The 23,863-nt window shown below is 38.3% G+C and overlaps 1 protein-coding gene across 1 annotated transcript in view; it reads right to left on the reverse strand.

The window, feature by feature from the left end:
* Positions 1 to 3,183: 3,183 nt before the first annotated feature.
* The window catches only part of apeh (acylaminoacyl-peptide hydrolase), a 70,630-nt gene continuing 49,950 nt past the window's right edge, over positions 3,184 to 23,863 (reverse strand). The window contains exons 16-22 of the mRNA XM_048547280.2: positions 23,155 to 23,238; positions 22,039 to 22,119; positions 19,021 to 19,109; positions 14,124 to 14,314; positions 11,217 to 11,319; positions 9,577 to 9,683; positions 3,184 to 4,551 (exon numbers count right to left, since the gene is read on the reverse strand). Coding sequence (XP_048403237.1) covers positions 4,452 to 4,551; positions 9,577 to 9,683; positions 11,217 to 11,319; positions 14,124 to 14,314; positions 19,021 to 19,109; positions 22,039 to 22,119; positions 23,155 to 23,238 — 755 coding nt within the window. The 3' untranslated portion in view covers positions 3,184 to 4,451. The remainder of the gene's footprint in view (positions 4,552 to 9,576; positions 9,684 to 11,216; positions 11,320 to 14,123; positions 14,315 to 19,020; positions 19,110 to 22,038; positions 22,120 to 23,154; positions 23,239 to 23,863) is intronic.

Raw genomic sequence — 23,863 nt, forward strand, 5'->3', positions numbered from 1 at the left:
TTTAAAACAAATCTTCGGATTAATTTTTAATTCACCCTCACAAAAATCTATGAGTCTAACACAAGAGGTGAAAAAAAACATGACTACTATAACTCATCTTCCAAGCTACAACATGTAAGTGTATTGCAAAGACATGTCGAGTTGTATAAAGACTCTTTCTGCAACAGGAGTTTGCAAACAGTGTTTGCAATAAAGGTGTGGAAGCTCAAACTGCAGGGAGAAACAGCAGGTCGAAAGGAGGGACGCAGCATAATTGACTTTTGAGGAATGTTTGATCCCTCAACAATAACATACTATCTTAAAAAAAATCTAAGAATAGCTGATAGGCAGAACAACAAGAATGATTTGAAAACCACACTTCGGGGATGTTTTAGCCAGAGAATCAAATACAATCTATTGAAGAAATATCTGGCAATGTGAAAGTGCTAACACCACAGAATTAGTGAAGAACAAGGAATCTTCTCTCTATCTGAAAATCTGCTGTACTGTGAAATCTACTTGTACAAGAAAACACTAACATCCAAACACAGGGTGCGTGTAGCTGCTGGGTCCGATTTCAAGTCGCTTCTGCAACAAGAAGCTCGAGCAACAGGCTCTAAATTATACCTCAAAGAGTAATTGTGGTTTTCTCCTTTAAGTAGAGACGAGAAAAGAGGAGTGTTGGTATCTAAGCTAAATAGCTGTGGCAGAGGAGAAAGCACTGCACCATGCATTTTACCTATGCTAAATGTAAACTTTAGTGCCCTATTTGAAAGATGTTTTACTCGTCATATAGCCTAAAAATTATCCTGCTTGCAAATCAATAGGTAGCGTTTGCATTCTTAACAATCGGCAAACTGGGGCACACATTGCACTTGAAATCGAACGTTATCCTCTTCAAAACTTTCACTCTAGTTTCTATTCAAACTCACTTATAAAATCAAATGTAAAATTTTCCCTAAATCAGTTCAAGCAGCAAACAGAATGGTTACTAACTGCTTCTTTCCCTTACATTGTGAAAGGATATATTTAAAACTGAAAATCTACTTTTGTTAGTATAGCTGAAATTTGGTTCATCGCAAATAAGCATTTTCACATAGTCACTACCTCTGAGTAAGGTTTTAGTTAAATCACTGTAAATGACCTTTTAAACAAAAAACACCCTGAAACATTGGCGGGGGGGGGGGGGGGGGGGGGGGGGGGAGAAAGAAAGAAAGAAAAACAGGGACAGAACGCACATTTGATTTCAAACACTGTCTTTCCCCGGAAATATTACCTCATTAAATAATTAACTAGGGAATGTGAAACATGCATATAATGTCTCAGCAGAGTTAAGAGCAAAACTTTCCGGTTGACATTTATCTTGAAGTTGCTGAAAGCCAAGTTGGACACCATCTAATCACATCACCACAGGTTTGCAAACTTGTCGATTCCCTGTGTGTGAGAACCTTTTCCCTTCAATTTCTTCCTTATATTCCTCAAAAACATCTGCAGCTTCTTCCTGAAAAGTACGCCTAGGGATTTTCTCCAAGCTCAAACTTCATCAGCCAAATTGTAGCCAGAGACGAGGAGAAAACTGCATCAATGGGGATGACAGGAGGAGCTTGAATAAAATTTGAGGCCAATGTTTTATACAATTATGCATATGGCAAGACAGGTATTACGTTCATTAAAATAAACAGCTGATCAGGCAGACAGTGACTCCCTTCCTGGTGGCAGTCCACACTTTAAAGTGGACCATCAACCTGGTCTCACTGCACCCATGCACAGGTTGATCCAAGTGCTGGTACTGTCAATAAGGCAGCCATTACTCTGTCACCATTTTAATTATGCCAACATCTTGTTTGAAAGTCTAGTGTTAGACATTTGTTATGAAGTCCCTAGGCATTTCTTTAGCCAACTTAACAATTTCTGTGTCACATGAACACAGGAACAAAGTGGTCAAATTCAGCCTGTAAGACTGCTCCGCCATTTAAATCAAATCACTGATCTTTCTCAATACCACTTGCTATCTTGAACACCCTCAAATGATTGGATATCCACAACTCTCTGCAGGGTGGAAAGGGGGGAAAAAAAAAAGAGTTCCCACTCTTGCCATCAAACTCCCTGGATGTATTTCTTATTGTAGCAGACAAATAAGATCCCAACCCCATTTTTTCTCTCAGGACTGTCTCAGGCAGCACATGTTGAATATGCTCTATGGAAAGGTCCACCATTGAATGCATCAATGTCAGCACTGGAAACCTGGGTTTAAAAACACCCGAGTCTGCTTAGATCCTGGCTGCCAGGATCAAACTATACTTCATATTTACCGTGCCATAAAGTACAGGTTGTTTCATTGTTTAAAAAGGATGTCTCAGCATTTAACTGCATTTCACCCAAAGTATTACCTATCTTTTCCATTCAGAGAGAAGGAAAAAGCTGCCATGCACCACTGCTGAATACTATGATTGTTAAGGTCGCTCCTGTATCCTTTCATCTCTGGTATATGGTTGGGAAATACAACAAGCTCACTAAAGGCTTTCTACAATGTATAGAAAATAGAAAAGAAAGATTTACCCCAAGCCTAAGGCGTACCATCACCAAGTTAAATTAAAACTAACACATAATAACAAATCACCAACTTTATTTTGTGGCACTGGAATCAATTATTGTTGTGAATTACACTTGCTTAACCAGCGGCTTAAATGGAAATAAAACAGAAGTTGCTAGAAAAGTTCAGCATGTCTGGCAGCATCTGTGAAGAAAAACTGGTGTACTTGAGCCCGACTTACAGCTTCTGCAGTTCATTCGGTTTTTACTTGCTTAACTGGAAAAGACCAGCTGCAAACAGCAACAAGTGATTTAAATTTTTTAAAAAATTCCTTGTAGATTTAAGCAATCGGGCTCAGTTGCATTAATTCTTACCAAATCACATCAGCACAATCTTCCCAAAACTAGAATATGTTTAAGTGCAAGCAAAGATTCTAGCAGCTGTCACTAAAAGTGTAGAAAAAGAAAGATCCCTTTTCACTTACACTGCTATGGCTTTTGCTTCATATTAATGTTCCATCATTTGCATAGATTCTCCTTCCCCAAACACGTAATGAAGACAAGCTTGGAATGTGTGTCATTTAGTCATTTCAATGGTTAGTTCCATTAACATCAGGATAATTCTTCATATCATAGCTAACTTTATGTCACAGAAATGAACAGTCAGTAATGGAAAGTGTGTAAAAACTTAAGATTTATTGACAGCATTTTCAAGATATATCTATGTAATCCTGATTTTAACATTTGTAAAAGTTACCAAGGCACACTTCTGCACCATATGAAAATCTGCATATTGTTTGGGCACAGAAGCTTTGGGAGTCATAAACAGGTTATGCTTCTGTCCAGTTAAGGCCTATGAATTTGATTAATACTTCACCTGACAAGAGTAGTACTCAGGTCAGTGGTCAGTCACATCATTCACAGAACAGTTAGAGAATGCTGGATTGCTGAGCTGAATTATATGGCAATATTTCAATTTCGAAGCTGAAGTGATCATTTAAGAACTAAAAGCAGACTTTAAGTGGTATCAGAATCTAGAGATTAAACTATTGTCATAATAATGAAGACTATCATTCATATGGTTATGGAAATTTTTAAGCAGATTTTGGTTCACAATGCAAATCAAAAAATCATCTTTCATGCACCAATGTATACATGTACAGATAGACCAAATTTTATCTCTAGTTCAGTTTTGAAGGTGCTGCATACCTCAGGCAGATTATTGTTTTTACTGCTAAACAGAAAGCAATGAAGTAGTAAAGTTTTGAAGAAATAGCGATGTCTGAATGGTTTTATCAGAATGCTGTTTGTAGCCTGACATAAAGAGGACACAATAAGTAAATAAGGTCTCAGGATTTGAATCTACAACTTGTAAGAGCACAGGATGAACATGATTGAATTAGAACCCTAAGACAGAATTGCCAGATACTTATGTTTCTTTATTTTTTAACAATTGTATTGATCTTCTGAAAAAAGAATTTGGATCCTTCTTTTCACTATTTAAGTACTTCACAGAGTTGAGTTACTATCACTAAAATGACATATTGAATAGTTATCCAAAATGATATGACAATTTAAATTGCAATGTGGCATCATAAATTAACTCTACAAAATAACCAGGAAATAAATTATTTATTATTAGTATTCTGAAGACTGGCACAGCTGAACTGAAAGACCCATTGGAAAATCCTTCCTCTCAACAAAGGTGACACTGATTCGTTGCTGAAATTCTCACTAGCCTGAACTTATAAATCAAAATACTGTGGCCAAAAAGAGCTGCAGTGAAATGTAAAAAACATGTTTCTGCAGTGCTTGATGTAACCACCTGGGATTTCGATCTCACCGATTGTTGATTGCTGCCATGTATCACAATCTTAACGAAATTTCCAGTAATTGATTTTGCACCATGACACAATGACTACGTCCGAAAATAATCAGCATTAGAGGTGTTTCACGAACCAGAGCGCGATATTCATGAATCCGTCAGCCTCAGCATCTACTTTAGACAGCGAGTGGTTATTATCAGGGTACCATAATAACCTGGAAGAGTAAAATATCATTTTTTAAATATCTTGAAAAAAAAAGTTGAACTCTTTTGCCAATTCATTCAAGAAATAAAAAGGTAGGCCCAAAAAAGAAGGCAGATGTCAGCTGGCCAAACAACCAGGAATCAGGCTGAATATACAAACTGTGGAGAGGAGACAAAAATGCAAATAAGTAAAAGATACAGTATGAAGAGATTAGCAGTTAACGTAAAAGAGAATTCCCTAAATCTTCTCATATAAAATGTAAAACAGTGGTTAAAGTGAGGAATGATGCTAATTTGGAATGAAAAATGAGATTTATGCATGAATTAAAATGAAAACATTATATCCACCTTTATCAAGATAGAGAATGCAATGAATGTTACAGTGAAACATGAGGCAATTCAAACATTAGTAGTGATTTAAATTGAGAGAAGGAGAAATATTAATTTTTTGGAATTTAAAGTTTAAAAGATACCAGAACCAGATGAGAAATGGCAAAGATACGAAGAGAAGCAAGAGTAGACATTTTAGAAGCACTTACTATAATTTTGCAGGCTTCCAGAGTTTCGGGGATGGTAACAAAGAACTGAAGAAATGTAAATGCTACTTATATTCAACAAAAAGGATGTAAAGGCAAGTGCACTAACCATTGCAAGTCAACTATAGGGACATGGTAATACAGAGATCCATGAGTTCAAATCTGAGAACAGCAGCTGGTAGACTTAAATTTAATTAATAAAATCAGGAATATAAAGCTAGTCACTCGATGGTGATCATGACAACTATGATCAAACACATTTGGTTCACCAATGTTTTTTGCTTGGACTACATGTGATTTCAGATGCACAGTAATGTGGGTGACTCTTAGCTAGCCTCTGAAATGGCTTAAAGCAAGCACCATGAGAAATGAACAACAAATGCTGGCCTTGCCAATGGTGCCTACATCCCATGAAACAAACTTTAAAAAAAAATTTCAAATGGTGCAGAAATTTCCAGAAATGACAATGCAAGCTTCAACAAATGTGGCTTAATGGAGAAAAGCTTGCGGGTGTTCCTTTTAAAAAGGGAAAACTGCTTTTTTAAAAATTCATTTACGGGATGTGGGCACCACTGGCAAGTCAGCATTCATTGCCCATCCCATCCCTAGTTATCGATGAGAATGTGGTGATGAACTGCCTTCTTCAACTGCTGCAGTCCACCTGCTGTGGGTTGACTCAATGCCATTAGGTAGGGAATTCCAGGATTTTGACCAAGCAACAGTGAAGGAATAGCAATATATTTCCAAGTCAGGATGGTGAGTGACTTGGAGGGGAACATGGAAGTAGCAGTGTTCCCATGTATCTGCTGCCCTTGTTCTTTTAGACGGAAGTGGTCATGGGTTTGGAAGGTGCTGTATGAGGATCTTTGGTGAATTACTGCACTGCATCTTGTAGACAGTACACACTACTCCTACTGAGCATCAACAGTGGAGAGAGTGGATGCCTGTGGATGTACTGCCAATCAAGTGGGCTGTTTAGTCCTGGATGGTGTCAAGCTTCTTTAAGTAACCTGCTAGAGTTGTTTCGAGGAGAGAGAGAGAGAGAGAGAGAGAGAGAGAGAGAGAGAGAGAGAGAGAGAGAGAGAGAGAGAGAGAGATAGAGGATTAGTGAGGTAAATACAGTTGATTTGATGTTCATGCAATTCCGAAAGTTGAAGAAGTGTGACATAACAGACTTGTGAGGAAGGTTTCACCTCGTAGAATAAAATGGATAATAGCAACGTGCAAAAGGAATTGGTTGAATAACAAGAAATAGAGAGTAGGCTAAACTACTATTTTTCATACTGGAAAAGTAGTGGAATTCCACAGGGGTCCAGCATAGAACATTTGCTTTTTTGATGCATATTAATAACCAAGAACTCTTCAGGCAAAGATAGAGCAATCCTCGATAAGTAAGGGAGGTGATAAGTTATTGTGTGTGAGCAGGTAGGTGGAGTAATCTGATCAATCATGACCTTATTGAATGACAATACAGATGTGAGGGGCTGACTCCCACCTCATTCGTGTTTACAGTAAGTGGGGAATAGCTGTCACCATTAGCAGAAGGATGGAGAACCAGAGCATGCAGATATAAGGGGAACAGCAAAAGAACGATAGAGACACAAGAAAAAGCCTTTTTACGTAGTGAGTGGTTGGGAATTGGAATATAAGAGTGTGCAGAGGAGGTAGTTTCAGTCAAGTCATTTAAGAGGTAAGTAGATTAATTTCTGAAAACGAGGAATGTGCAAAGCTAGGAGAAGGTCAGAAAGAAGCACTAGAATGGCCTCTTTCTGTGCTATACCCATGCCGTAGTTTAGTATCAAAATAAGACAATGTCATTTTCTAGTCTGACAGTGAAATGAATCATAGCTGAACATGGCGAATTGAGTAACCAGGGCTGTACGGAGAGCTTTAAACCAATTTGGGTGGGATGTGGGGAAGGAAGAGGTTTGGACAGGGTAAATTGTAAGCTCACAACACAAAATTACATGGCAGCATTGCAGGCAACTATTCCAATGATGATGCCCAAAGTGAATAGGTAAGGGACAGGTTATTATGAAAGCAAATCGGGCCAAAAAGGGATAAAAAAAATAGTAAAAAGCCAAAATTAATCATCTTTTTACTCGATGCACATAGTATCCAGAACAAAATAAATAACAGAAAAAAAAAGTTAATGGGGTCTGGTCTTATAGCTATTATGGAGACATGGTTAAGGTGAATCAAAGCTGGGAACTAAATATTCAGGGGTATGTGAATTCTCAAAAGGCCTGGAAGGAAGGAAGAGTAGCTGTGTGTGTACAGGAAGGAATAAATAAATACAAGAGATAATCTCTGATTGACAGATGCAGAATTCAACTGGGTCAGAGTGAGAAATAAGGAGATGACGACACTGTTGGGAATAGTCTACAGGCATCAATAGGCCTTTAACAGTAGCTGTATTATAGTATAGAGAATAAATCAGGGGATAAATAGGGCATATAAAAAGAAAGCAGCATTTTAATCATGGGTGACTTTAATCTTCATTTACATTGAGAAATTCAAATTTGCAGAGGTAGCCAGAAGAAAGAAGTCACAGTGCACTCAGGGCAGTTTCTTAGAAGATGTAGTGGATCCAAATAAGGATTGTACTATTTTGGATCTGGGAATGAGTAAAGAGGAAAGGTTAACAAATGATCCCATAGCAAAATATCCTCGAGTGACCGTTACATGACAGAATTTTGCATTCAGTTTGACAGTGAGAAATTTGGTCCAGAACAATTGTGCTCAGCATAAATAAGGGTAATTCAAAAGAACGGAGGGCACAGTTGGCTGGAGTAGGTTAGGAAAGGAAATGAGTAGCTAAGTTAGTTGAGGAGTGATGATAGATGTTTAAGAAGATACATCATGACTCAAAACAAAGTACGTCCCAGATAGAAAAGTGGATTCTAGGAAGAGGATAAGCTAACCATAGTTAACCAGGAAAGTTAAACATAGTGTCAAATCAAAAGAAAAAAAAAGTGGCAAAGATTAGTGACAAGTCAGAGGAGTAGCAAAGTTTTAAAAGCCAACAGAAGATGACCAAAAATTAAAACAAGAGAGAGATTTGATAAACTTTGAGAGTGAATTTGAAAGTTCTCAAGACGGAGATTGACAGCCTTTTTTAAAAATGTATGAAAAAAAGAATAGAAAAGCCAAAGTGAACAAAGGCCTCTTAGGAGAAGGAGTCTGGGAAATGATAATAAGGAACCAGAAAATGGCAGGAGTTGAACAAATACTTTGCCTAATTCTTCACAGCAGAAAAGACGAATAACATGGCAAAAATTCCAAATAATCCAGGGCTAAAATGGAGAGAGGAAATGGATATCACCTGGGAAACCAATGGGATTAAAAGCCTATAAGTTTCCTGGGCCTAATGGGATGTGTTCAGGGTATGAAATTAAGCAGTCACTGAGGTAGTGAATGCACTGACAGCAATTTTCCAAAAATCCCTGGATTCTGGAAAAGTCTGGAACGTTTGAACAAAATTGCCAATGCAAAACCTTATGGCATATTATAATCAAGCAGTGTCAGTATGGTTTTAAGCAGGGGCAATTATACCTGATAAATTTATTAGATTTCTTCGAAGAACTAAAGATCCCAAATATATAAAAGGGGAGCTAATAGGTGTAATATATTTGGATTTTCAGAGGTGTGTAATAAGTACGACAGATTAGGTTATTTAATAAAGGCAGGAGCCCATGGTGTTGAAGGCAGTATATTTGCATGAATAGAGGATTGTCTAACTAATAGAACTAACCAGGAGTTAGACTAAGGACTCATTTTCCGGTTGACATCCTATAATGTGTATGCGCCACAGGGATCAATGTTGGACCCACAACTGTTAGCAACAAACCAAATCTGCAAAACCTGGTCTATTATGTTATCCTAGCATCTGTAATTGGGCTCTCATGTCCATCCCGGGCCTCCTGCAGTGCCACAACAATGCCACCCAAAAGTTGCAGGAACAGCAATTTGTATTCCACTTGAGAATCCTGCAGCCTAATGGTATTAATGTGGATTTCACAACCTTCAAAATCTCCCCTCCCCCCACTGCATCTCAAAACCAGCCTGAACTCGTCCGTGTCTCTCTAACCTGTTCTTCCTCTCACCCATCCCCACCTCCCACCTCACGCCGCACCCCCATTTCCTACCTACTAATCTCATCCCGCCAACTTGACCTGTCCGTCCTCCCCGGACTGACCTGTCCCCTCCCTATCTCCCCACCTACAGTCCCCCACCTCTACCGGCTCCATCCCCGCCTCTTTAACTTGTCTGTCTCCTCTCCACTTATCTTCTCCTCAATCCATCTTCGATCCGCCTCTCCCTATTTATTTCAGAACCCTTTCCCCGTCCCCCTTTTCTGATGAAGGGTCTAGGCCCGAAACGTCAGCTTTTGTGCTCCTAAGATGCTGCTTAGCCTGCTGTGTTCATCGAGCCCCAAACTTTGTTATCTCAAAATAACAAGATGACACTAATTCTATTATTTTTTAATTTTAAACATACCTTACAGAAACACCTCTGCTTTTCAATGCTCGATAAAACTCGAGGCCTTGAGTGGGAGGAACTCGTTTGTCTTTCTCGCCTAACATGATCAACATTGGAGATTTTACCTGCAGGAAGTGCAGATTAATTGGTCATCCAAAATAGAAAAAGAGGAAACAATTTAAAAAGGTACAGTCTGCCTCACTCCTCAACTGCTGATAATGGCAATCTAAGTCATCAACATAACAAAAACAGACATCTCTCAGGGAGTCTACAACACACACTGCATAAAATATATACTCCAATTGCAACTTTTCGTAAAATAATCATTTGATCCTTCACAACGAACTGATAGTGTATGTGTATTAGGTATGTAGAATATTGCTCATCTGTACAGAGAAATGAACTGTCTCTTCAGTTTTTTTAAACAGAAGAATCAGTAGCAATATTCAGCCCAGTAACAAAAGTGATCAACATACATTGTTATGGCGTACTAAATGAGCCAATATCAATTACGTAGAAATAAGCACAATTATTACTGAAACAAATTTATGGGCACATGGACTTTGAAGAGATTTTTTAAAAATATGGTTAAAGCATGTTTTAACGAGGCCAAATAAGATTTTTTTCAAAGGGCAATGAACAAAGGCAGAATGCCTTATATTAAGAATTTATTATTTAGAGGTCATTGTTAAAAATAATATGAAGAAAGGTAGAAGAGGAGAACTAGAAGTTAGTTGGAACCCTGCAGCCCAATGGTATCAATGTGGACTTCACAAGCTTCGAAATCTGCCCTTCCCCCACTGCATCCCAAAACCAGCCCAACTCGTGCCCTCCCCCCACTGCATCCCAAAACCAGCCCAGCTCATCCCTGCCTCCCTAACCTGTTCTTCTTCTCACCTATTCCCTCCTCCCACCTCAAGCCCCACCTCCATTTCCTACCTACTAACCTCATCCCACCTTCTTCACCTGTCCGACCTCCCCGGACTGACCTATCCCCTCCCTACTTCCCCACCTATGCTCTCCTCTCCACCTATCTTCTCCTCTATCCATCTTTGGTCCACCTCCCCCTCTCTACCTATTTATTTCAGAACCCTCTCCCCACCCCGCTTTTCTGGTGAAGGGTCTAGGCCCGAAACGTCAGCTTTTGTGCTCCTAAGATGCTGCTTGGCCTGTTGTGTTCATCCAGCTCCACACTTTGTTATCTCAGATTCTCCAGTATCTGCAGTTCCCATTATCTCTTATCACCTTTGTCATCTGGTTTTGAGATCAGCACAGATTAATGGGCTGTTGTGATCCTTAATTTTATCAATTTAACCCATATTTCCAACCAACCAAGATCCATAAATACAAAACTGCCCACAACTTGGGCATGCATTCAGCTTGCACAGAGTGCTAAATACAAGGGAAAGAATGAGCCACATTGGTGCAGTGAAGACATTATTCAAACAGGTAAGAACTTTAATTTTCAGTCTACTTGTGCTGACCAGATAGTGCTTGAACACTCATCAAAAGTGAAAAGGTGTTCATTTCAAAGAACCAAAAAGTCTGAATACAGATGTGAGCCCCAAAACATCAATGGTTTTTATCAGCAATTTATAAATATATGGAAATGCAATCAAGTGAACCAAATAGGGTAAAAACATGTGCAAATTGCTTACTTGAGAAGCGTGTATGATTGGTGATTTAATCAACATTGCTTCCAACAAAGCAGGAGTCGGAAGCTGACCAGCTGTGTACTCAAATCCAGCTTCCACCATACACCTAATAAAAATGATAGTACAAACCTCAGGAGCTGTAATGGTGCACCAATGTTTTACAATTATTTCATCATAATTCAGAGGCCAAATTTAAAACGACATTTTTTTTTCTGCACTGAGTTCCCATTCAGCTATATTATTTGGCATTGTCTATAGCCAATGTTACCTCCAGATGGAATGTGTGTGCATGTACAGGTTTACAGCATTTTCTTAGAATATAAGGTTAAAGCTCACCGGCTCAGGAACCTTCTCCAAGTGAACTCATTGACATTCAGTTCCAATCTAGAATTTATGACACTAAATAATCCAAAGATCAACAAACTTTTTGTACTCTACTAAGTAACAGATGTGTTGTTTTCCAGGAATTGAATGATCCAGTGATCAGTCCAATCACATACCCAGTGAGGACTTTGTTGAGCAACAGTAGCCCCATTGGCTTCAAAAGTTCAAAGTCCACAATGAATTAGAAACCAGAAAATGGGACTGCAACACAAAAGCAACAAAGATATTCAGAACATTTCTGAATTACTCATCAGACCTCACTCACGCACACTGGCAGTTCTGCTCCTGACTCCTGATAGCACCATTTGCTGAGAGAACACAATTTAGTATTACTTGTGCCGCTTAATCCACTTTGATTAATTCTAAGATTGCTTTACACATAGAAGCAGACTTCAAATAGGTCTCCTTGTCTGACATACTTTTCTACTTGGATATAATAGCGACAAAAAGAGAGGTGCATTAACTTCCTTTAACTGCTCAGTTTTGCTCTGAATAAACTTTATAACTGGTGGTATTTTAATACTATTGTTTTGTGTGCCGAATATATAGTCTTATATTTTAATTTACTTTAAATGGTTTATAATTAAACAGCTTTAACTAAGAGAATTGGTCTCTTGAAACAGATTGAAAGACACTGCTATGGCCAGATTTAATTAACCCACATTGTCTCACCTCACTTCATCCAAAAATTACACTTGATCTTAAGTCCCCAGTAAAACACTACTGCAGACCACCTTGTTCATCTGTAACTGCTAGGTAATACAGGATGCAAACACTGCTAATAAGAAACATGAAGTCAAAGCATAATATCTTGCACTTGTCAAGACTCAAATATGACTAGAAACAACTTACAAAAGGAAGCAACAATAAATATAATCATGAGAAAAATGTGCTGATTGATTGGGCTGTGCATGACACATAGATACATTAGCAACTATTAAATGAATTCATCAAGTAACTCTTCCTCCATTGAGTTGTTTCATTATCCACTACAATTCACAACTAGATGTGGCAGGATTGTCGAGCTTAGATCTGATCCAACAGTTGAGATTGCTTAGCTCCTTCAGTATTCTCAAGGTGAAGATGCGGTCATGAATAAATGCATCTGCAGCCAACAAGTTGTTAAAGATGAGGTTAAGTATATTTTTCTCTCGTTGTTTTCTTCACCACCTGTTGCAGGCCCAGACTAGCAGCTGTGTCCTTTTGGACCCAAAAAGCTCGGTCCGTAGTACTGCTGCACCACTTTTGGTGGTGGACTTTGAAATTCCTATCCTGTGTATATTTTGCATCCTTGCAACCCTAGTGCTTTCTCCAAGAGTTGTTCAAAATGGAGGAATACCGATTCATCAGTACACGGAGGACTGTATGTGGTAACGAGCCAGTGGCCTCCTTGCCTCTGTTTACCCAAGAGATTTCATGGGGTCCAGAGTTAATGTTGAGAACTCTCAGAGCAACTCGCTTCCAACTATATACCACTGCCGATGGGACAGGACATATCTAGGAATCATGACAGTGGTGTTTGGGACATAGACATACTCATGGACAACGTCATTGTTGACTAACCTGTGAGTTATTTCTCCCAATTTTGGCACTAACCCCAGATGTTGGTGAGGAGGTCTTTACAGGATTGACAGGGCTGTTTCTGCCACTACCATTTCTGGTGTCTAGTTCAATGCCAGAGCAAGTGAGTGGTGTGCTCAGCCATTTGAGAGTCAACTATGTCTGGAGTTACATGTAGGCCAGACCAGTTGAGAATGGCAATGCTTTCAAAGTCATCATTCTTAATTCCAGATATTTTTTAATGAATTCAGATTCCACCATCTGCCATGTCCCCAGAACTTTAGCTGAATTTCTGGATTAGTAGTGCAGCTGGGCCATCACTTCATGTAAATCATGAGCTGGTTGAGCATGGTTGGCACGCATGGAAGGGTCCAAGTCTACCTTAGACTATGAGTTTGTAAAAGATGGTGACACAAAGCTTTTGCACAACAGGTAAAGGTAGAAACCTCCCACTACAATTCTGCAGTGAAAACATGGCACACTCCATTAATTGGATGCTGCCATCACACCAAAAAGACATTTTGCCCTACCATACAAGTCAGTAACGTGATATATGAATGTCAATGCCAGCATGATACCAAATACATTTATCCCAATGAATAACAGACCACATCAAAGCAATACACATCTGTCTGCCTTAAGCAGGGTGCCAGCCATGTAAATTGTTGTTTTGCTTCTGAAGTGGTTTACTTTTCTTTCATTTTAATTCAGATAAATTAAGACAAAAAAAAACTCAAGACTTGTATATGGAAGAAAACTGCATGGCAGAAGCAATGCTGTTAAGCCAATGCAAGTTTGGAACTATCAAATGTTAGTTTATAAAATATTTCAAATTACATCTATAATTCTGTCCAAATAATTAAAATTTCTTCTTCGAATGGTTTTAAACAAACAAAATGAGCTTTAAAAGAATGCACTAATGCAAAATAGACACAGTTTCCCTCCGCTCTTGAGATTAGTACTCACCAGTCTGGGATATCTGTTGTTCCTAGCATAGAAACAATGTTAGTGACTGGATTTCTTATCACACCAGCCTTGTAAAATTCAGGATATTGTCCAACCAGGTGGCTCGCAAGAAAACCTCCATGAGAGCCACCAATTACAAAGACTTTCGAAGTATCAAGAAATCTTTCTTTCAGTACCTGTTCTGCTGAAAACTGTAAAGAAAAGAGAATACTTAACTATTGATTACATTAAAAAGTATAAAACTGTCACAAACTATTTGACCTGCACTGACTTTATGCTCCAACAGCAGGGATAGTGCACAAAGACAGCAGGAATCTTGCACGGCAATAGAACAATATCCATGACTAACATCCCCAGACAGCTGCGAAGAAGCAGATCGATTGCAGGACAAGGCTCAATACTACTCGAAGAGTTCACACATTTGCTTTGATAGATTATTTCAACATCTGTGTGTCTTTGCGTTTTGTACATTAGAAATATTTTTGTACCATTTACATTTGGAAGTGAACTAAATGTATTGGCCATTTAAGATAAAATTACTCTGTTGCTGGGCAAAGATTTCAAGTGCTAAAGGTATGTCTGCACAAAATTGGTTAAGTTAAGCAAAGAAAAGCAGATCTTATTAGCTAATATTACAAAGGGCTAGCAGGCATAGACTTAAAAATTGTGGCCAAAAGGTGCAGAAACAATGCAAACAAGAACTTTCTTACACAATGAATGTTACTGCCCTCATAATAATGACAAGAGTATTGCTCACTGAGAAATCACGATGTGAACTTTTCAAAGTTTAAAAAAAGGAAACTAACATTGCCTCTTCATTCTCATAACCCAAACTTCTCCAAACCTGTAACTACATTTTCCTTTATCCTCCTGTTTGGATCAGGCACCAGTCCCACCCAATCCCAGTCCTTGGAAGCTCACGTGTGTTTGTTGTCATCTTTTATTCATTTTTACAAGGTAGTAGAAAACACCACTCATTTTCAAGAAAGCTTTAGAGTTAGCTCTCCTTCATTTTAGATCTTGTTCATTAAATTTAACTGAAGTTTGATAGCTATATGATAAAAAGGAAAAATAAAAGAAATTGCTCTTGCTCACAGTGGGCATTAAAGCAAACCAGGGAAGCAGTGACCACCACCCCCAACTCCTCACAACAACTATCAAAACAACATTATAGAGTCCTTCATTATCTTATACCCCTTAGTCAGGTGGCCTTTCATCCTCCTCTGCTCTTAAACAACACAAGCCTAAGCAGCCTCCCCTTGTACATTGTTACATCACTGCCTCCCCTATCTAATGCAAAACACATTCTATCAGTAGTCACTGGATAGTGATAGCAACAAGGAGGAAGAACCATTGCTGATTAACGCTTATTTAATCAAGATAATAAAATGTGAGGCTGGATGAACACAGCAGGCCAAGCAGCATCTCAGGAGCACAAAAGCTGACGTTTCGGGCCTAGACCCTTCTGATGAAGGGTCTAGGCCCGAAACGTCAGCTTTTGTGCTCCTGAGATGCTGCTTGGCCTGCTGTGTTCATCCAGCCTCACATTTTATTATCTTGGAATCTCCAGCATCTGCAGTTCCCATTATTTCTGATACTTATTTAATCAAGTTACTTTGAGCTAAGTTATAATATCCCATTTCAGTTTGCCAAAGTAAGTTGAATTAGAGCAAACCAGAAATTAAATCCGGGATGGTCTGTTCTGCACAACACAGACATCTCATGATACTAGGGAATCTTTGTTTTTAAATGAAGGCTAAGTATAGGTACAATTCCAGTACTGAATTTACTGAGTTTATGCATTACGAATGCAATTTGCTTGGTAAAAAAGCTTGACTAATACTTTACAGACTCAATGCTTGATTAGATATAAAATATGCTGTTCCATAGATCATTCTAACATAAACATGATCAAGCATTGTTTATTGAGCAAAGAACAAAGATAGATCTGTATATTTGTACCTTTGAAAAATCAATTACAAGTGCTGCTTCAGTGATGAATTACATTATGCTACATTCTTGTTGAGAATGATTGAATCTTACAATGGTTTCAAATAAAATGTATGGCTCATTTAATGTTGTAGTATGTTCATTTCTACTGGACTTGATCCAAACAACTAAATACTCTATTTCAAAATTGAAAACAATATACCAGTATGCAATGAATCAGAATTGTTGTGGCACAGTAAAGAATAACCAATCAACAAGATTTTTCTTGTGCAATCAAATCATCACCCCAGAAACACATGATTGTAAAAATGCTCATCAAGTGGAGCTTTTAAAAAGAGTACGAAGGTTTGTGTTCACTAGTTAGTTCAAAAATCTGCCTTTGCACCTGGGCAGTCCAACAGCAGTGATAAAATTCAACATATCTGGGGAAACCTGCCGAAGAAAAAAGTATGCTAGGATCAGCTATGGTCTGTGTTGGGAACTCTTATATGAATGTATGATCTGGTTGTGATCATAAGGGAAGCAATATCTAAATTTCATAACAGTAAGTTAGCATGTATAGCAAAACAGAAAAATTATGCCAGAAGAGTGGACAGTAACATGGCAAACTTAAATGTAAATCTTTAAATGTTGATTTAAGAAAGACAAATCAAGTTTGCAAGTTATGTTAAACAGCAATGCTCTTAAAAAACAGTAGAATTGATCTCATTTAGTATTGGAATGCAGATATTTTAAATATTTGCAGACCTGCTTTTAAGTAATAAGGATAAACTGGATTTTTTTTCACCATGTAGAGATATATTTAAAAAAAGTCAAGAAAGGAACAAATGTTAAACCAATATTCTTCAGACCACAATTGGAGCACTCTCTTGTTTTGCTCACGCCATTTTTTAAAAGGAATTAAAACCATGAAAAATGTGGAACGTAGCTTCAGAATGATCAGTGTATATATTTATGATGAAAAGCAAACTCAGGTTTATTTACTCGAATAGTAAAAAAATTGTGGGATTGGAAGTGATTATAATAACCCTGAAAGCCTGACTGAAAAGGAACATTATCTGTTGTTAAACACCAAAATAGAGCCACTACTCATGGCTTGTCACAGCCGGGGGCAGACCATTCTACAGACCCATCCCTGGACTTACTTTATAGAAAAGAAATTCAGGCTGCTCAGAGATGTTATTACATACCTCTGGACTAGGTGGGACTCAAAACCAGACTTGCTGGTTCAGGGGTAGGGATAATACAACTGCACCACAAGAGGGACTCAAACCTTAAGAGCCTAAATTTTTTTTATTCAACCTATTTTTATAATCAACCCAGTCAGTGATGATGTTACAACTGCTGGAGCAGGTGGGGCTTGACAGTTACACTCATTTCAAGATAGCAGCAGAGTAGGAGGAATGAGCCCAGGGCTTGGCCTCTCCCATCGGCTTTCCTTCTCTTTCTTCTGTTTACTTTGGATCTTTTTCATTTTCTTTTAAGCATGTGACAGCAGCAATGTCAGGACGAGCCAGACACAGCTCCACCCTAGCCTGGGGTCTCCCAGTGAGTGAGGAACAGGTCCTGAGCTGACACCCCAGGCCTGGACTTGCAGGACAAGCTTAGGCTCCATGTCTGCAGCTAGGCTCGGGACCCCAAAAGGAGGAGAAAGATGATCTTGGCCCAGCATGGCATCTCCTTGTATGGCAGTCTCCCAGCATGGAAGTCTCATCCCAGCATGGAGGTCTTCTTCAGCATCCAGATAATCCAACGGCCCAGCAGGCGGTCTTGTCCAGGAGCAGCGGTCTTAGATCGGTATGGCGGTCTTCATTGGCAGAGTATTCCGGCATAATATCCACTAGCCAGGCATGGCGATCGTGTCATAGCTGCATCTTCCCCGAGCCCATAAGCTGCTAAGTGAACTGTGATGCACTTGGTTTTAATTTTACTTTTTAAACTATGATGTACAACTTCTGCTACTGATGTAGGTGCTGTTTTATCCACATTTTTACACGCATGATACATGTGATAATAAATTTCAATTCTGTTCTAGCAGACCAACCATATATTTACATAATATTTGAATTTATTTACATAGCTTCTCTTGCGTTTTGGATATTCCAAATTAGCTGTCCATTCCATAATTATACATTGTTTATGCAATATTCTCATGAGGAAAATTCAGTTGCCATGACCCACATGCACCAAACAAGAAAATCAGTTAAACTATTAGCTGTTATCAATTGAGGGATAACAACTGAGCAAGTAAATAAGAAAATTCCAGTCCCTTCTGCACAGTCAATATCACAGGATATTTCAAAAGATAAAAGATACACTTGGACTAATGTTACAACTGAAAAACAGCACCTTAATCATGCGCAATCCCTCATTCATTGCTCTCAAGTATCTGTTTGATTAAAAAAAAAGGTGCTATAATGCATGGTTCTGGTGGGAAGCCAAGAGTGGAATGAGGTTTGGACACTTTTGTTTAAAATCAGAATGTTCAGAATTTTGCACATCCTAACATAAAAGGAAAATCAAAGAGCTGACTCTGCCACTTGGAAATTACACAAATTCATGTCCATTAATGCTCAGAAACATTGTTGCTTCTTGCAAATGCCATTAGCTTCTTCCTATATCAAGGTTATAAAACTACTTTTGAACAAAAACGAATGACAGGTATTAACAGAGTTTGAGTCTCAAGTGCACAAATCTCAAATCAGTATGTGACTTTAAGCTCGATAGTCATGTGCTCAAACATTTTTATTTACTGAGTCACATTACTGTGCAAAGACTTTGACACTATTGCTTAACTGGATCATAAGCAATAATTTTTTTGTTAATGGAAAACAAACTTTCAGCTTATTCCTAAAAGCCAGACAGAAGATCTCCTTTGTGAGATGCAGTATGGCTTCCTAGTGTTTCAAGAGTTATGGACCAGCATCTTATCTAAACTGAGCATTACCTGTACATCCTTTACATCTTGGCTCCCAACATTTCCAGGCAGAGAATAAATGAAGTCCTGTCCAAAACCTGCAGAGCCTCTGTAATTTACTGTAAAATAAAGCCAATGGGGTCTACATTATTTATTTTGAACAGTGGAGAACAAAGGAAATTTGCAAACACTGGGCATCAAATATACTCAAAGTGTAAGAAACATATACCACCCATCTAAGCAACAGAATGACCTATATTTCAGGAGCGCTGTCACTAGACAGAATGAAAATTTTTAGATTGGGGAGCCTAATGTATATTTCCAACATTTCTGTTTCAACCTTTAAGAGCTCAGTAATTAAGTTAGTAAAGAAACTTATTCTACAAATAGAATACATGGCTGCGACAAAATATGCCTTGGGGCAATTTTTCTATATTAACTGATTCACTTTACAGGGAACAGGGTTTTTTTTCCACAAAATCATCAGACACTTGTCATCAATTCTACTACTTCTCCAATGCTAAAGAACTGCACTTTTCAACTGAAAAGGGCTCAGCACCTATTGATAAACTTTTTCAGTTGAGAACGCAAGGCATTATGGCAGTTACTCATTATGAGTGTTTTGAAGGAACTTACCTATTAGATGCATCCACAAATAGATCATTTTCACGTCATAAATCAGAGACAACAATACAGCGGACCCCTGTTACAATACGATCGACCGTGTGGGACCCACAAACAACCTTGGACTCGAAGTTTCATTTAATTTGATCTTTCCAGAACAATGTTGACATATAATTATTTCACAAATTGTTTAAAACTAGCCAATGAGAAGCCAGCTTCGTGACTAATAAGGCTTTTTTTTCAGTTTAGTAGTCAAACCTCCTTTGACACTCCTCCACCAATCCTCACCATCTTCAGGGGTAGGCTCAGGGTGGGGGGTGTTGCAGAGAGACAACAGGCACAGATGACAAAAATGCAGGTGATCATTCCTACACAAAACTCTATGTATATGAAGTGCCATCCAATTAGATCGGACAAATTAAGACAGGCTAAATAAAATTGGGTGCAGGGCTGTACTACTTGAAACTGCATGTAGCAAGTCAGCAGATAATGAGGGCTGAGAATACTGAATGACAAAAACAAGTAGTCTTCACCTTCATTTAGAAGTTAAAAATTGTTGTCCTGATTCACTAAAGGCACTACAAAACCATCTATTTTACAGAGAATGAGGTTTCAAGAGCCAACACTTTGTGGGTAATGTAAAGGTAAACAGGAATTGAGAAAGATGCTGACAGAGACACATAAAAGTAAAGGCAGAAAGCCTGGTATACCAACATGGAAATGGTGCAGTAAGTTGCAATCCAAAGGCATAACCCTATCTGGTCCTGATTTTCAAGCTCAGGTTAGGAGGTTTTGCCACAAAGAGAATTAACTATCAATGTTCCAGTAGAGAGTGAGAGATTTGGGAATGGAAAGGATTTCACAAGCTACTCTAAGAGGAGAACAACAGTCCTCAGAAAATCCAGTGACGAAAGTTTTCTACTTGTCATGATTACAGACAAAACATTTTCTTAATGTGCTTGGTTAGCTAAGAATGTCTGCCTGATTATAAAGTCCCATTTTAGTTTGAGCGATGCAACTTAAAAATAATCAGAAAAATCTAAGTTTTAACCAACATAAAGCTTAATTTCTAACCAAGTTTTTAAGTTTTTAACACTGCTGTGAATTACACAGGCGGTAAAATGGAATGCAGACAAGCATAAAGGATACTTCTAAAAGAAAAAAACTTAGCTCTGTTCTTTGGCTTTTGGTTGCAGGCTTGCTGTTGTTCACAATAAAGCAATTGAATTTGAAAAGATATACTCAGCAGGTACAATGGCTTCTGTTGCTGAATAGTCAGAGTTTGTTTCTGTACATGGAGTATAGTAGGTACAGCTGTTCCAGGGATGAGTTGAGGTCTTTTTCCTTGTTGCTTCTTTGGGCACAATATTTGGAAAACCTGCCTAGATTCCTTTTCAGCAAACAGAGATAATTTCTGGGTACCTTCTTCTGTTACCCTCAATATTAGAGAGTAAACAAAACTGAACTAACAGAGTAGCATGTGACAAGTAAGAGCGATTGCTAGAGCTTCTTTCACAGGTTCTCCTGGCATCTTTATCAAAAAAAAAAAGGGTCATACCAATTACACTTTAATACAGGTGAAAACAGCTGATACCCCAAACTGTCAAACCACATTTCCACATTAGATATTGGATTAAACTATTTCTAGAGCACGTTATGTTGTAGCTGAGGCAATCAACTTGCTAACAGTCTCATGTACCAACCTGAATGATTCATATTCTTCTGTGTTGTGAGAAGTAGAAAGGACTATTTATACTTCTGGGGAAACCACTGTCAATGAGGTTCTGTTTCTCTCTCTGGAAATGCTTTTTGCATTTTAAATATCTCTTGATCCTCCTTGTGAAACACAGCCTGGTCCCAATCACAGTGGAATCCATCCAGAAGTTAAGTGACTTTTCAGAGACATGTTTAAATCTCCTTTGTGCCCATTATTCAAAGATGACAGTTACTTATAAAATTTAGAACATTATATATTCATGCGCTTAAATAAGATTTTGCTCTGGTGAGGATACACCAGAGAACAAATTCACGAACATGAGACAGAACACACAGAACAAAATATTAGAAAAGTGAAGATATTGGTACGAAGATATATCACTACCAAAATGACCAAGTTTAAATAGATCAAAGCAAAGTAAAATCATCACTCGCTACAGCAAAACTGGTTAACTTATCGTTGTTTCGAGGCTGGTGGCCTTTGTTCAACCATTAATTCGGATGAAAGGTCACCAGCCTGGAAGCATCAACTCTGCTTTCTTCCTAGAGATGCTATCATGCCCACTGAATTTCTTCAGCAATTTCAGTCTTTGTTTCAGATCTCTAACATAGCCCAGATAAGATTGGGAAGACAATTTACACTTTACTGTTGGAAGACAGCCTCAGCCTTTCTAATAGATCAGCGGATTGTCCAGTTGCATTACTTACCGAGTAGGACAAAAAATCCCAGCCTGCAGAGTGTGACAGGATACAGCAGCCATTCTGCTATGAACACTGAATGTGGTCCGCCTGTATAGCAAAAACAGAAACGTCAGAAAGCATCAATAGTTTAGCATGTATTTCTCTTACTAAATGTTCCCCTCTTCTTGAATTTCTTTAATGAGGGCAACAAGTGAGGAAAAGGCGGTAGAAAATGTCCACTTTGGACATTGGCAAATACTGAAACATAAATGGTCTGACATGCATGACTTCATTCAGTACAGCACAGTACTGATACTATATTCTCAAAAGAAATAGAAGAGTTAAATATCTGATGTGAAGTGCAAAACAAAATAGCATTTGATAGTTCATAAATATCCAATACAACCTTACACTGAACTGGTTTGGTGCAGACTGACTCTAGTTGGTCTCAAGTTACATCTTTACCCATTCAACCAGAACTGTTCTAAAGGGGACACTCTCTTTGAATTAAACAAATTGGTTTATTTATTTTTCTGGTGATACTTTACAAAACTTTTCCATTTTCTTTGTTCCTCTGTACCACAATATATGAATCAATTCTAAGTATCATCTTTTTTAATATCAATAACTTTCAACAGCATTAAACAGGAAATTAACAGCACTTCAAAATTATCCATAAACAACAAAACATTCAACCTGTTTGGGATGAACCTAGAGAATCACAAAAGGAACATGCAGAAAACATCAAATATTGGAAGTATGACAATAAAACAGAAAATACTGCAAGCAGTTCAGTTACTATTCAAGAAACGAATCGTTCCCAGAGAAAAACACCGTCAGGTTTCAAGTGGAAGCATCAGCATTCCTTCTTTTTAACTGCTGACCAACCTACAATGTTTACAGCGACTGCTTTTTAAAAGTCTGTACTGGGATGAAGGTATAATTCAACTGCAAATACAATTCAGTTCCATGGCAAAAATCCAAAGTCAGACATTACTGCATAGTGGTGAGTTAATACAAGTGAAAAACTCATCAGTAATCAGTTTGAGTATTTCTACAATGCCACATGCCTGACTTGAACTATATAATTCCATCTCAGATAATTTATGACAGTGCACGTTTCAATCAGTCAGTTTAACTCACCGTGTGGCCAAACAATTAACGGATGGGAGGCACCTTCTTTCTTTTCTCCTGGTATTAACAGAATACCTTCAAAGTCCATTACAGCTAAATGAAAAGGAAAGAAACAACTGAAGACAAAACAAAAAAGGTATAACAGTACATATTAGGCAGCACCTGAAATTGTTCCAGCAAACAGCTGCCACTCTTGCAGGTGCAATAGGTTATTCTGACGGTGGTACAGACGAAAACAGTTTCCCTGACACTTACATTTCAAGCAAGGCTAACCGCTTAATTGAAGTTATTAACTTCCTGTTGTCAGATTAACATCATAGAGCAAAGCACTCAATAAACCATTCAAATATGCAAAATAGAGCATGACAACACTGAGTCCACAATACAACATCATCACACCAGTCTCCAAATGACTCAAATGAGTGTGCCTGGAAAGTGGCAGTACACCTGCCACACTGAAATTATTGCTCAACAACCTATTGAACTTCTAAACAACTCAATCATCTGCAACTTTTATTGCATGCTGGATTTTTGTACACTGGATGTGAAAATATTTGAGAATAGCGAGTTTTGAGAAGATTTGTAGCTCAGGTTGAGGTTCTGGATGTGAGTTTGCTCACTGAGCTGGAAGGTTAGTTTTCAGATGTTTCGTCACCATTCGAAGTAACATCAGTGAGCCTCCGACGAAGTGCTGGTGTTATGTCCCGCTTTATGTCCT

The sequence above is a fragment of the Stegostoma tigrinum genome, chromosome 11 (genome assembly GCF_030684315.1).
Source record: "Stegostoma tigrinum isolate sSteTig4 chromosome 11, sSteTig4.hap1, whole genome shotgun sequence".
Classification (NCBI taxonomy): domain Eukaryota; kingdom Metazoa; phylum Chordata; class Chondrichthyes; order Orectolobiformes; family Stegostomatidae; genus Stegostoma; species Stegostoma tigrinum.